This window comes from Rosa chinensis, chromosome 1 (genome assembly GCF_002994745.2).
Source record: "Rosa chinensis cultivar Old Blush chromosome 1, RchiOBHm-V2, whole genome shotgun sequence".
Taxonomy (NCBI): domain Eukaryota; kingdom Viridiplantae; phylum Streptophyta; class Magnoliopsida; order Rosales; family Rosaceae; genus Rosa; species Rosa chinensis.
Genome location: NC_037088.1, coordinates 68,157,716 through 68,169,927, shown reverse-complemented (window position 1 = coordinate 68,169,927; position 12,212 = coordinate 68,157,716). Strand labels below are relative to the sequence as shown.

Here is a 12,212-nt window from a genome sequence, read left to right as displayed (position 1 = left end):
TTTACTCGTTTTATTTCTTTGCATATTATCCTTTTGTGGTTGGAGTTATTATTTCCATTCTATTAATTTTCCCAACAGGTTGGTTCAAATTAAATGTTGACGGCACCAGATTTGGTCAAAATGGAAGAATTGGTTGTGGGGGTGTAATTAGATGCAGTAATGGACATTGGGTGTATGGTTTTGCAGCTAATATTGACGTTGGTCAAATTCTCGAAGCTGAGATGTGGGGTGTCTACCTTGGTATACAAATTGCTTCAGGGATAAGCATTAAAAATCTTAACCTTGAGAGCGACTGAAACTTTGATCAACTTATTCCATGGTACCAGCTGCGATTTTCATCCTCTTGGAGTCTTGGAGCTTTTATTTGCAGTTACAAACTCCTGTTAGATTCTTTTGATGAATCTGTGCACATTTATAGAGAGAACAATATGTTCGCTGATTGCCTTGCAAAATTTAGTCTTTCCTTGGACTTTGGATATCATACTTCAGCAAATAGGCCGCCTGCTGCCGTCTCTTCCATGTTAGATGATTTGAGTGGTACTTCTTGGCCACATGCTATTTGCATTCGCCCTATGGGCTAGCTAGCTTTCTTCTTTTCCTTTGTTGCTGGGTTTTTTGCCCCCTTTTCACCCAAAAAATAAAATAAAATAAAAAAAACTCAAAAAGGACATAGCTTAGATTAGGGAGATTGGCTCTTCGAGCAAAGAGCACGAGGTTTTTATATCCCGTAATACATTTGAATTTGATGGGTGAATCTATTTGAGATTCACTTTCTAAGGGGAATCGCATATGGGGGGATGAAGAAGAAGTAGATTTGAACGCCCTCTTCACCGAGCTCCTCGCTGGCTCCAGCTCACTCTCCGCGAACGCAAGCCAGGGACGAAGGAAAGCGAGGGAAAAAGGTGCTTTACAACATTTCAACTAGCTAGACGTACATAAAGACATAAAGTAAGGTTTTACACAATTAAAGAAATTACATAGTAAGACAAAAAATAAACAAATATCTCCCAAAAAGTTCTAAACGCCTTTGTTTTCTTCGTTGTCTTATTTCCTCGATCTCTTATTCTTTTCGGCTTCTCTTATTACAAAAAAATCTTTCCAAAGAATTTAGCCCATACTCAACCGTCTTTCCATGATACTGTTCAGGCCGATTATCTACATCAATGTCCTCGAGCTTCGAAGGTCTATTACCCATTGCAATATTATGAACAGATTCGTCCTTCAAACGTGGTCCTAACAACCTGGTTATGTTTCTCACCACGGCATCCTGTAGATTATTATATATCATATGAGATAAGCGTTCACAAGTTTTAGATTCGGGATTATAAACTTGTTGATATGTGAACGCCATAATTGCCGTTTGAAAACATTGTAGAATCTCCGTCCTCAAAGTTGTATCTTGTTTATTCCCGACCCCAGTTCTAAGCACCAGCTTTTTTTTCGACCAGGCAATTACATTCTCATAATGTTTATGCTTCATTATCTCATCGTAAGCTTTACCAATGCCTATGCCTGCCAAATTTGGAAAATAATCGCATCCTATCATTATTGCCATTTCTAGAAGCTTCTTTTGCGAAAAATCTTTGTAGGCATCGTTCACTTCTTTTAAACGATCAAATGAGTAATAATCACATGTCTCTTCTTCAAAATCAATGTGATAGATAATCTGGAAGAAAAAAGGAAAAATCAATCTTTCATATAAACATAATAAGTTAGTACGTAATAATATAGAAAATAGGTAATAAGGTAACTCACTTTTTTACATCCGAATGCTATAAGGTCTGAATCATTGGTGATGACGGCATCTATTATTTTCTTGCTTGCCAGGTGTGTCAGTTGGGCATCGGCTTCATAAGGAGCAACAAAGAACTTTACATCCATCTCCTCGGTCAACCACTTCAACAACCAACAATTTTAACAAAGCATAAGATTAAATTGCCTAACAAATTTATCATCTTTGAAAAAGAGGGATAGTGTGTCTACCTTGACTACTTCGGATCTTTCAGGAATGTATCTATGTTTTGGCCACTTATAGGGTGACTTATTGTCTACGGGATCACTACCACTGTTCACAGCAACATCACTATCACTATCACTGTCACTGATATCACTACCAGGATCCCGTATCTCATTCGTATTGATATTGTTGTTGTTATTCTTCTTGTCTTCATCACTAATCGCGATCGCTTTCCTCAGCTCCTTTCTGCATCAGAAGCGTAGATATGAATTACCAACGATCTAGTGAAATGAAAAGAGAAAACAAATAGAGATAAGAGGCATACATGTGGGTCTTTAATTAATGGTGTAGCATTTCCATCAAAGACCATAGTCGGTATAAGTCCATTCCGCTTTAGTACATTAATCCTCTTACCGCAATACTCCATGAAAAGTTTTGCATGCCTAAAATTGAGAATGAACTAGATTATTCATGTTGCCTCTCTAATACATTAATACGTATAATCATAATTAAAAAAAAAATACATACAGTTCATAATTTTTCTTTTGGTGATCCTCAAGTGTTTGGTGAACGGTCACAAGCCAGGGAGTGGCATCAGCCCCTACTCTCGTAATGCCCTCACTGCCCAGTCTGTCGAGGCGCATGCCTCTTATTACTGCGTTGTCTCCAAAGTCACCCAACAATTCGCTTCCCTTTCCTATCCCCATCTTCAATCTGCAGCAACTTGGATTATCATACATGTTAATGGCATTCAAAGTTAAATAACCGAGATTATGACACTACTGCATGGTTGACTCCAAGAGCATGCGAAGCTGATTGTAGCTAATTGGAATAAGCAGTTTGGTGCAGAGATCGCATCAACTTTGCTAGCTTCTGCATGCCTTAGAGCAACTCCAACAGATTCCCTATATTTTAATTTTTCTCTACTTTAGGGAAAAATAAGCCTCTTTTGCTCCAACAGATTCCCTATAATTATCTCTATTTTAGGGAAAGTGAGGAGAGAGAAAACCAAATTCCCTATATTTACAGCAAACTCCAAAATTTTAAAGAAGAATATGGAGATTTTATAGATTACTGTAAACTAGGGAATCTGTTGGAGTTTGAGAAGAAAAATAGGCTAAATGTTTGACTTTTGCTTCTCTATAATACAAAAATTATAGGGAAGCTGTTGGAGTTGCTCTTAGCTTAAGATCCTACAAAGAAATAATTATATCCAACTTAACTACTTACTTTTACTTCTCATCCGATCAATTTATGAATGCTGTGGGACTGTGCATTGAGAATAATATATAGATCGGTATTTATAGGGGCACATAAAGAAGATATAATCATAATCACATTAGGCATAATTTATTTATTATACCTATACTTACCTTTTCTTGATGAGTGCCTTTAAGAATTTTCCTTTCCTGATAACTAAGTAAATATATTTCCCTATTTATTAGCTTGTCCTAATACGAAAAGACTTAATGACAAGAGTAAAGAGAATAAACTCGAGGACAACTAGAGAAAATCGCTAAATTTTCCCTTGAATTTCTTCTTTTACGTTAGAGGAGAATCATATTTCTGATTTAGTCTAGTCTTGTCCTAATTTTCACCTCCCCATTTGGGCTAACCCCAAGGGCTCAAAATAATGATGAAGAATATGTCACTTCCATTACTTGTGTTATACCAACTTCGTCTTCTTCTTTTTGTATGAAAGTTCATTATCTCAAAGGCCATAAATATTTTTACTAAACTATTGAAAAAAGCTTAAATTAATGAACCAATATTAATACAGGACATATCGTACGTGGGCTTCCATACTTTACGTTGTTAGGTTAAATTTTGTTAATTAGGTGTTATAAGATGTAGGAATTTCTTCAATAAACTTTTTAGTTCTCTATAAATTGTCAATATTTATTCAACAATATACTCTATAATGACCTATTGAACTAGTTAGACTCAATGGGGCTTTTCAGTTTTTCTTTTTGACAGGGGGACTTCTCGTCTTCTTTCTTACTTTTCCTCCTGATGGCGGCCGTACTACAGCTGCTCTATTGATAAATAATAATAATAATAAAAATAAAATAAAATGAAGAAGCTTTTTAAGATGTTTGGATCTTATATATATTACAATTAAATGCTTTGATAATTGGCGGATTTTCCTTATGAACCTTTTTTTTTAAGAAACAACAATATTATATTTAATTGAGAAAATAAGTTTAATTTGGTAGGATAAAAGTAAATCCACCTAGACAATTAGTGTGCCACATGGTTAGCCCCACTAAATACGATAAATCTTTTTGCCTAAAAACTCATGTAGGTATTTTGCCAATAGTAAATTCAAATTTTTTTTTGGCTGAAATCGATTTGTTAAATTAATAAACACTTATGCATTTGAATTGATTTTCCATACTTTCCTTATGTTTTGGGATTCCATTCCAAATATACTTTCCTTAACTTTTTTGGTTTGGAATTCTTTCCTTATTTCTTGGAATCGTGGGCCTCGACTAGAAGGCCCCTCATTGGACTTCTGAATGCTTATAAATACCCTCCTCCTCTACCAATGACAATACGGAGACGTCTGGAATTCGAAGACGATGGAAAAGAGCGAACGCGATAACAGTATGGACGAAGATTCTCAGGAGATCGATAACACATACTACGAATCTGAAACTGTGTTATTCAAGAAGCAGGATCTCTGCAGTACGTTCCTCGATCTCTTGTTCTTATTCTCACCTTTGGTTTTGTATTCACATTTAAATTAATTAATGTCTTTTCAATAACATGGGCCATTCTCGGCTGCGCTCACGATGCGTTTTAACAAAAATGAATGCGTATCCCCATTATTATTGTCTAATATAGTTGAAATAAAACCCGTGTGATCACCATTTGTGCAGAAGAAGAGAATCTGAACCAAGTCTGGAAGAAAGAGGTGGAAACAGTCTTTGAATCTCATGGCCTTTCATGCAAATTGAACTGGGATGAGGGTAAGATGACTGTCAGTGCAACAAAACGTACTCAACGTACTCTGTTCCATGATATTTTTGACAGGGGTTTTAATGCTCTCTCTGTTCTGGCATGTGGTCTCGGCACTGAATGGGTACTGACATCAGATCCTTTGTCATTGTTTTCTTATCTGATATGATCCTATATGTTCAACATGATTCTTGATTTAACTAGTTGCTAAGTTAGGCAGGTGTTCTCTCATCTTCTTCCGGCATAATTCTCTCTCTCTCTCTCTTTTATCACGTAATTAACAAAAAGCTGGTGTTCAATTTGTATTATTGATGTTGTTGTTATTGTTGCTATTTTCAACTTGAAAACTCCGGGGAACTTAATCATATGATACTTGTTTCTGTTGAACAATTTGTTTTCTACTGTTTTTCTCATTCGAGTGCACAACATTGCAGGTTGAACCAATCGTCTCGGGCTGTATCTATAGTGATGTCATGTATATCAGAATACCAGATGGCATGAGTGAGGTCGGCATCTCATCAATTTCCTTCCATTTTCTTTCGTATATTATTCAAAAGAAAGAAGTCTTATGATTTTATTCGAACTTTTTCCTGAGTTTTCATGTGTGAGTGTGTGACCTTTACTATGAGAATGGCAATATGGTGATTCGTGAGTAAAGTTTGATGTTAGTATGTTTTTTTTTTTTGGCACATGTAGCCTAATTCCTGTGCCTCTGGTAATTCTATTTATTGTCTGCAGGATGATTTTTCAAGCAAGTATCATGATTTCATAGACAAATTTGAACACAAATTTGTGAGTAATTTTTCCTACTAAATCAGGCTTTTCATGCAGATATTTTTATAGTTTCACTTTCTGTTAAGTATATTTATTCCAGCTGTTCTAATTTTTCACAATATGATGGATGGGTATATATGCAGGGACTACCTCGAAAGCTGTCCTGCTTTGTTCTTTATCAAGTAAGAGTTATTTATTTGTTGTTGTTGCTGCTGCTACTATTTGTGATTTGAACCTTATTTCCGGTTTTTTGATTTCTAATTTTCCTCTTAAATGAATAGGAAGCAGCGGTTGTCGTCCTTTCCGATAAAGCCGGGTCAACAAGTACAGTGAGGAATCTTGTGTATAGTTGTCTAATTGGCGATGACCCTTTTGATGAAGACCATTTTCATGAATTGTTCCTTGATGATCTTTAAAGCACCCAATAGATGAAGGTTAGACAAAAGATCAGATTATGTGTTATGCAGCTCCAGGCACACTTGCTCTCTGTTGAGTGCTGACTTAAACTGCACTTTTATGAACCGTCTAGTTTGCTGCTTTCACTGTTTTGGGTAGAAAACATTTTACTGGTGTGTTTATGTGGTTGCTCTCTCTCATTCCATGTTAATTTTTAGTAGGTAGCTTTGTTAGCCATCCCATAACTAATTACCAGATTTCTCATCAAATGTTTTGTTGATGTCATAATTTGGTTCGACAAATACTTTTGACTTTTCAACCCATTCCACGTGGTACGCGTTGAAATGTCAAAGAGTCCACGTAGGACTCTGACCTTTCAACGCACTTAAACCTTTCATCGAGAAAGAAAAGATAACCCTAAGATGGAAATAATCATGACTAGTGAGATGCCTCACTTTGGTACTCCAAGTCTTCAACCTTGGATCTCCACCTCTTAAGTCTTGGACGGTCACCATGTCATTGACTCACCATCTTGGATGGCAAGGCAAAAGCATATCACGACCTCACTACTAGAATAGCACGGTCCAAAGGAACCAAGAGTCTCAACCCCCAAGACCAAGAGTTCGGCCCCCAAGCTTAGAAGCCTCGACCTCTAAGGATCATGACCACGAGCTCCAAGGCTAAAGCCTCGACCTCCAAGCTCACGCACATGTAATCATCATGAAGAGACATGGAGCCCCAATCAAAGCAAAATCTCACCAACCATGCCACGTGTCAAGTTCCGACATAAGGCATGGCCTAAGAGTAATTCCAGGAAAAGGGAAGCTTGGATAGGCGACACCTGTCTCTGACCCTTCACCAACCATATCGGACCACATGGTGGTGACACCTGTCACCAACTCTGTCAAAGCCATCCCTTGGAGTGTCAGTAGGCAGAGAGTGGGGGGCTGACACCCCGATTTTATGGGATTGAGCCATGCCTTTCCCTCTCCACGTCAACTCTCTTCTCCTATAAATACCCAGCCTTCACAAGGCTTAGGGGAGGACTTCAACTTTCTCTTCTCTTTGAAAGCTCTGCCAAATGCATAGCCTTTTCCATAGAGCTCCGCCAACTCGAGGTGGTGGAAGCCCAACACGAGGTGGAGTATGCCCGACGTGAGGCCATCAGTTCCACCCAAGAAGGGAGCTTGGAAGCCCAACACGAGGTGGAGGAAGCCCAACATCAGGTGAAGGAAGTCTGAGACGAGGCCATCAGTTCCACCCAAGAAGGGAGCTTGGAAGACCAACACGAGGTGGAGGAAGCCCAACATCAGGTGAAGGAAGTCCGAGACGAGACTATTAGCTTCACCCAGCAAGGAGCTTGGAAGCCCAACACGAGGTGGAGGAAGCCCGACGTGAGGCCATCAGTTCCACCCAAGAAAGGAGCTTGGAAGCCCAACATGAGGTGAAAGAAGTCCGAGACGAGACTATCAGCTTCACCCAACAAGGAGCTTGGAAGCCCAACACGAGGTGGAGGAAGCCCGACGTGAGGCCATCAGTTCCACCCAAGAAAGGAGCTTGGAAGCCCAACACCAGGTGAAGGAAGTCCGAGACGAGACTATCAGTCTCACCAAACAAGGTAGCTTGGAGGCCCAGGATCAGGTGAAGGAAGCCCGAGGCCATACCTTCAGTCACAAGAGGTGAACGACCAAGGCTAGGCACAGGACTACCAGGGCATACCTTTAGTCACAAGTGGATGACCAGGGCTACTCACGTAGCCAAACTAATCGAAGGAAAAGATAGGCCCACTTGAAGAAAACAACCCCGCCACTTTACACTTGGATTTCAACGGAACCTTCGTTAACTCGTTGATGCCGAAATTGGCACCAACATGTTTATCTTTTTGCCCATTTTTTCTCTGCACCCCAGATCCAACCTAATTCCCAAACTGCTACTAATGAAGGCAAAATTAGTTGCAAGTTGCACGGAATTGGGACAAAGTTGCTTGCTATGAGGTGGTGGCATGAGTTTGAATGACAGATTATCCAATTTCTATATGTGCACGTGAACTTGAAAGAAACCACCCCCCCCCCCCCCCCCCCCCCCCCCCCCCGCATTTTAGCAAGAAGAAACCTCTTTTTGTACAATTTTTTGTGAGAGTGGTATGATATTTGATTTGAGAGTTAGTTTATGCATAAAGACTTAAAAAGAAAAATATTATGATCTCATAAATCGTATCTTTGCAATCACGAGCTTTTCTTAGATCAAATAATTAACTTGCACAAACGAGCTTCTGCTGTTTTGCTTTTTTCTGTATCGGCTGTTTTATTTTCCTGCACTTTGTTGTTCTCTCCTTTCTCTAGATCATGTTTGATCTAGTTGGAGGGTATAACTTTCCAATTGTATCTGTTCTTGAGCCTTAGTCTTTTCTCTGGCCTTTGCCCCATCTATGAAATGTTGCATTTCTCCAAAAAAAAAAAAAAAAAAAAAAAAAAAAAGGATAATTGACATCAAGTCTCATGGACGAGCCATATAGGGCGTTTGCTAAATATCAGCTCCTCAAACGTGAAGCAAACTTCCTTGCTTATGCAATTGCCAAAGCTGGTCACCACAACCCTGCTCAAAGCTGGAGCAATGCACTTCCTCTTTCTGCAAGTCATGCTTACCTTTTTGGTTTTCTAAGTGTTGGGTGTGTTAGGGAGAGATTTCTTTACTCAAAAAAAAAAAAAACACCTAAATTAGGCCTTGAATACCTAATTGAGAGGAAGAAACCCATTACAGTTCATCGAATAATAATTAATTGAGTCTTCCATACCACAATATCCCATTTTAGTTAAAATCTTCTACCCCAGATAAAAGAATATATAGTCAAGTGAAATCCGTTCATGAATCTTTTGACATAAACTCAACGACATAACCCAGATTAGGGAGATGGGCTCTTCCAGCAAAGAGCATGATGAGGTTTTTATATCCCATAATAGATTTGAATTTGATGGGTGATTCTAATTGAGATTCACTTTTTAAGGAACTGCATGTTCCCATGGGATGAAGAAGAAGTAGATTTGAACGCCCTCGATCTTCACCGGGCTCCTCGCCAGCTTCAGCTCGGTCTCCTCGAACACAAGCCAGCGACTAGGTGCTTCCCACATTTCAGCTAGCTAGACATAAAGAAGGGTCCTTTACAAAATTAAAGAAATTGAGTAATACTGTTGGCCTAAGCATGACCATTAATGAGACTTCAGAATATATGGAGGGACAGTGTGCCTAAATTCCAAATTACAACAAGTAATTGGAGAATATCATGAAATAATATCATGACTCTTAGTTAGCCGTATATATTCTAACAAGCATTAAATGGAGAAGAGTGCGCAACTAGCTTAGGGCTAGGAAAACACCTTTGTTTTCTTCGTTGTCTTCTTTCTCCTCCTAATTATTCTTTTCGGCTTTTCTTACTAACAAAAAATCTTTCCAAAGTATTCAGCCCATACTTAACTGTCTCTCCCAGATGATCTACATCAAATTTCTCGATCTACATCAACTTTTTTGGTTTGGGATTCTTTCCTTATTCCTTGGAATCGTGGGCTTCGACGAGAAGGCCCTTGATTGGACTTATGAATGCCTATAAATACTCTCTTCCACTACCAAAATCCTCCAAAATACTGAGACGTCTGGAATTCGAAGACGATGGAAAAGAGCTAGAGCGATAACAGTATGGACGAAAATTCGCAGAAGCTCGACAACACTGGCTACGAATCAATGACTCTGTTATTCAAGAAGCAGGGTCTCTGCAGTACGTTCCTCGATCTCTTGTTCTTATTCTCGGCTGCTCTCCCGATGGGGGTGGGGTTTTAACAAAATGAATATATGCGTGTCCCCCATTATTGTCTCATATGGTTGAAATAAAACCCGTGTGATTATTTGTGCAGAAGAAGAGAATCTGAACCAAGTCTGGAAGAAAGAGGTGGAAACAGTCTTTGAATCTCATGGCCTTTCATGCGAATTGAACTGGGATGAGTGTAAGATGACTGTTAGTGCAACAGAACGTACCCAGGACCGAAGGATCATTTACAGGGGTGCACGTGCTCTCTGTGTTCTGGCATGTGGTCTTGGCACTGAATGGGTACTGGCATCAGATCATTTGTCATTGTTTTCTTATCTGATATGATCCTATATGTTCAACATGATTTCTTGATTTAACTAGTTGCTAAGTGAGGCTGGTGTTCTTTCATCTTCTTCCGGCATAAGGTAATTATACTTGTGCAGGATGAATAATATTCATTTAGTTTACATCAGAACAACGGCATCTTAATGAAAAGCTGATGTTCAATTTGTATTATTAAATGTTCTTGTTATTGTTGCTATTTTCAACTTAATTGAAAACTCCGGGAAACTTAATCATACGATACTTCTTTTTCTGTTGAACAATTTGTTTTATACTATTTATCTCATCTGAGTGCACGACATTGCAGGTTGAACCAATCGTCTCCGGCAGTGTCCATAGTGATGTCATGAAAATTACAATACCAGATGGCATGACTGAGGTTGGCATCTTATTATTTCCTTCCATTTTCTTTCTATAGAGCAGGTGTCTGTCAATTTTTTTTCGTCTCATTATTATTCAAAAGAAACAATTCTTGTGATTTATTTTATTCGGATTTTTTCCCGAGTTTACATGTGACGTTTACTATTAGAATGACAATATGGTGAGTAAAGTTTGATGTTAGCATTTTTCTTTTCTGCACCTGTAGCCTAATTCCTTTGCCTCTGCTGATTTTTTTTTTCCTTTGTCTGCAGGATGATTTTTCAAGCAAGTATCATGATTTCATATTCAAATTTGAAGACAAATTTGTGAGTCATTTTTTCCTACTAAATCAGGCTTAACCACTTTCGCAAATTTGTGAGTCATTTATTCCAGCCGTTCTAATCTTTCACAATATGATGGATGGGTATGCAGGGACTACCTCGAAAGCTGTCCTGCTTTGTTCTTTATCAAGTAAGAGTTATTTATTTGTTGTTGTTGCTGCTGCTGCTACTATTTGTGATTTTTAATTTGCTCTTTAATGAATATATAGGAAGCAGCTGTTGTTGTTCTTTCCGATAAATTTGGGTCAACAAGTATAGTCAGGAATCTTGTGACTAGTTGTCTTCTTGGCGATGATCCTTTTGATGAAGACCATTTTCATGAAGTGTTCCTTGATGATGTTTAAAGCTCCGAATAGATGAAGATTAGACAAGATCAGATTATGTGTTATGCAGCTCCAGCAGACTTGCTCTCTGGTGACTTAAACTGCACTTTATGGGCCATATGCACGATACATAGTTTCTTCACTTTCTTGCCACTTATATTTTAGGGTTTCTTTTTACCGTCTAGTTTGCTGCTTTCTCTGTTTTGGGTGGAAAACATTTTACTGATTTTAGCTTATGCTGGTTGCTTTCTCTCATAGTTTCATTCCATGATAATTTTAGTCGGTATAGCTATCCCAAAACTAATTACCAAATGTCTCTTCTTTTTCATTTTTTTTCTCCGCACCCCAGATCCAACCTAATCACAAACCGATATGTTTGACAATGCAAAATTAGTTGCGAGTTGCACGGAATTGGGACAAAGTTGGCTTGCTTACTATGAGGTGGTGGTAATGACAATCTACCAAATTTCTATATGTACGTGCACGTGAGGAAACTTCTTCAATGCATTAAACCTCTTTTTGTTCAATTTTTGGTGGCTTTTAGTGAGAGCGGAACCTTTGCAAATCAACTAGCTAAAATGCAATTTTCCTAGGTCAAATAGTTAATTTGTTACAACCAAATAGGATAATTGACTCCAAGTCTCATCCAAAGTTCCAAAATAGGGCTTTTCATCATCCAAAATGATATAAAATCCATACACCAAGTGCCTGAATTGGGTCGTGGATAGATGATACCTAAACAAGTTAAGAGTAGCTCACAACCATCGTGAATTTACAAATGGATGCTCCTTTTTGTGAGTAAAAGAAAAATAATAGTAAAAGCAAGAATTGGAGAGAGAGAGAGAGAGAGGGGGGGGGGGGGGGGTTTACTAATGGTAAAAACATTTAGTGAAAGGAATAGTTGGGAGAAAAAGAGAAAACTTTTGTGTGAATGGGGTTAAAAATAAGTTGGTGGAGTG

The 12,212-nt window shown here is 38.5% G+C and overlaps 2 protein-coding genes across 2 annotated transcripts; both read left to right on the top strand.

Moving 5' to 3' along the window:
• Positions 1–4,524: 4,524 nt before the first annotated feature.
• On the top strand, positions 4,525–6,312 carry LOC112181739. Its single transcript, XM_024320124.2, has 6 exons — positions 4,525–4,645; positions 4,840–5,042; positions 5,353–5,424; positions 5,657–5,710; positions 5,836–5,874; positions 5,974–6,312. Exons 1-6 carry the CDS (start codon positions 4,540–4,542, stop codon positions 6,106–6,108), a joined length of 609 nt encoding a protein of 202 aa, XP_024175892.1. The 5' UTR covers positions 4,525–4,539; the 3' UTR covers positions 6,109–6,312.
• Positions 6,313–9,743: 3,431 nt separating this feature from the next.
• Positions 9,744–11,432, top strand: LOC112181740. The gene is made up of 6 exons (XM_024320125.2): positions 9,744–9,857; positions 9,994–10,187; positions 10,537–10,608; positions 10,862–10,915; positions 11,022–11,060; positions 11,140–11,432. Exons 1-6 carry the CDS (start codon positions 9,779–9,781, stop codon positions 11,272–11,274), a joined length of 573 nt encoding a protein of 190 aa, XP_024175893.1. The 5' UTR covers positions 9,744–9,778; the 3' UTR covers positions 11,275–11,432.
• The last annotated feature ends 780 nt before the right edge of the window (positions 11,433–12,212 follow it).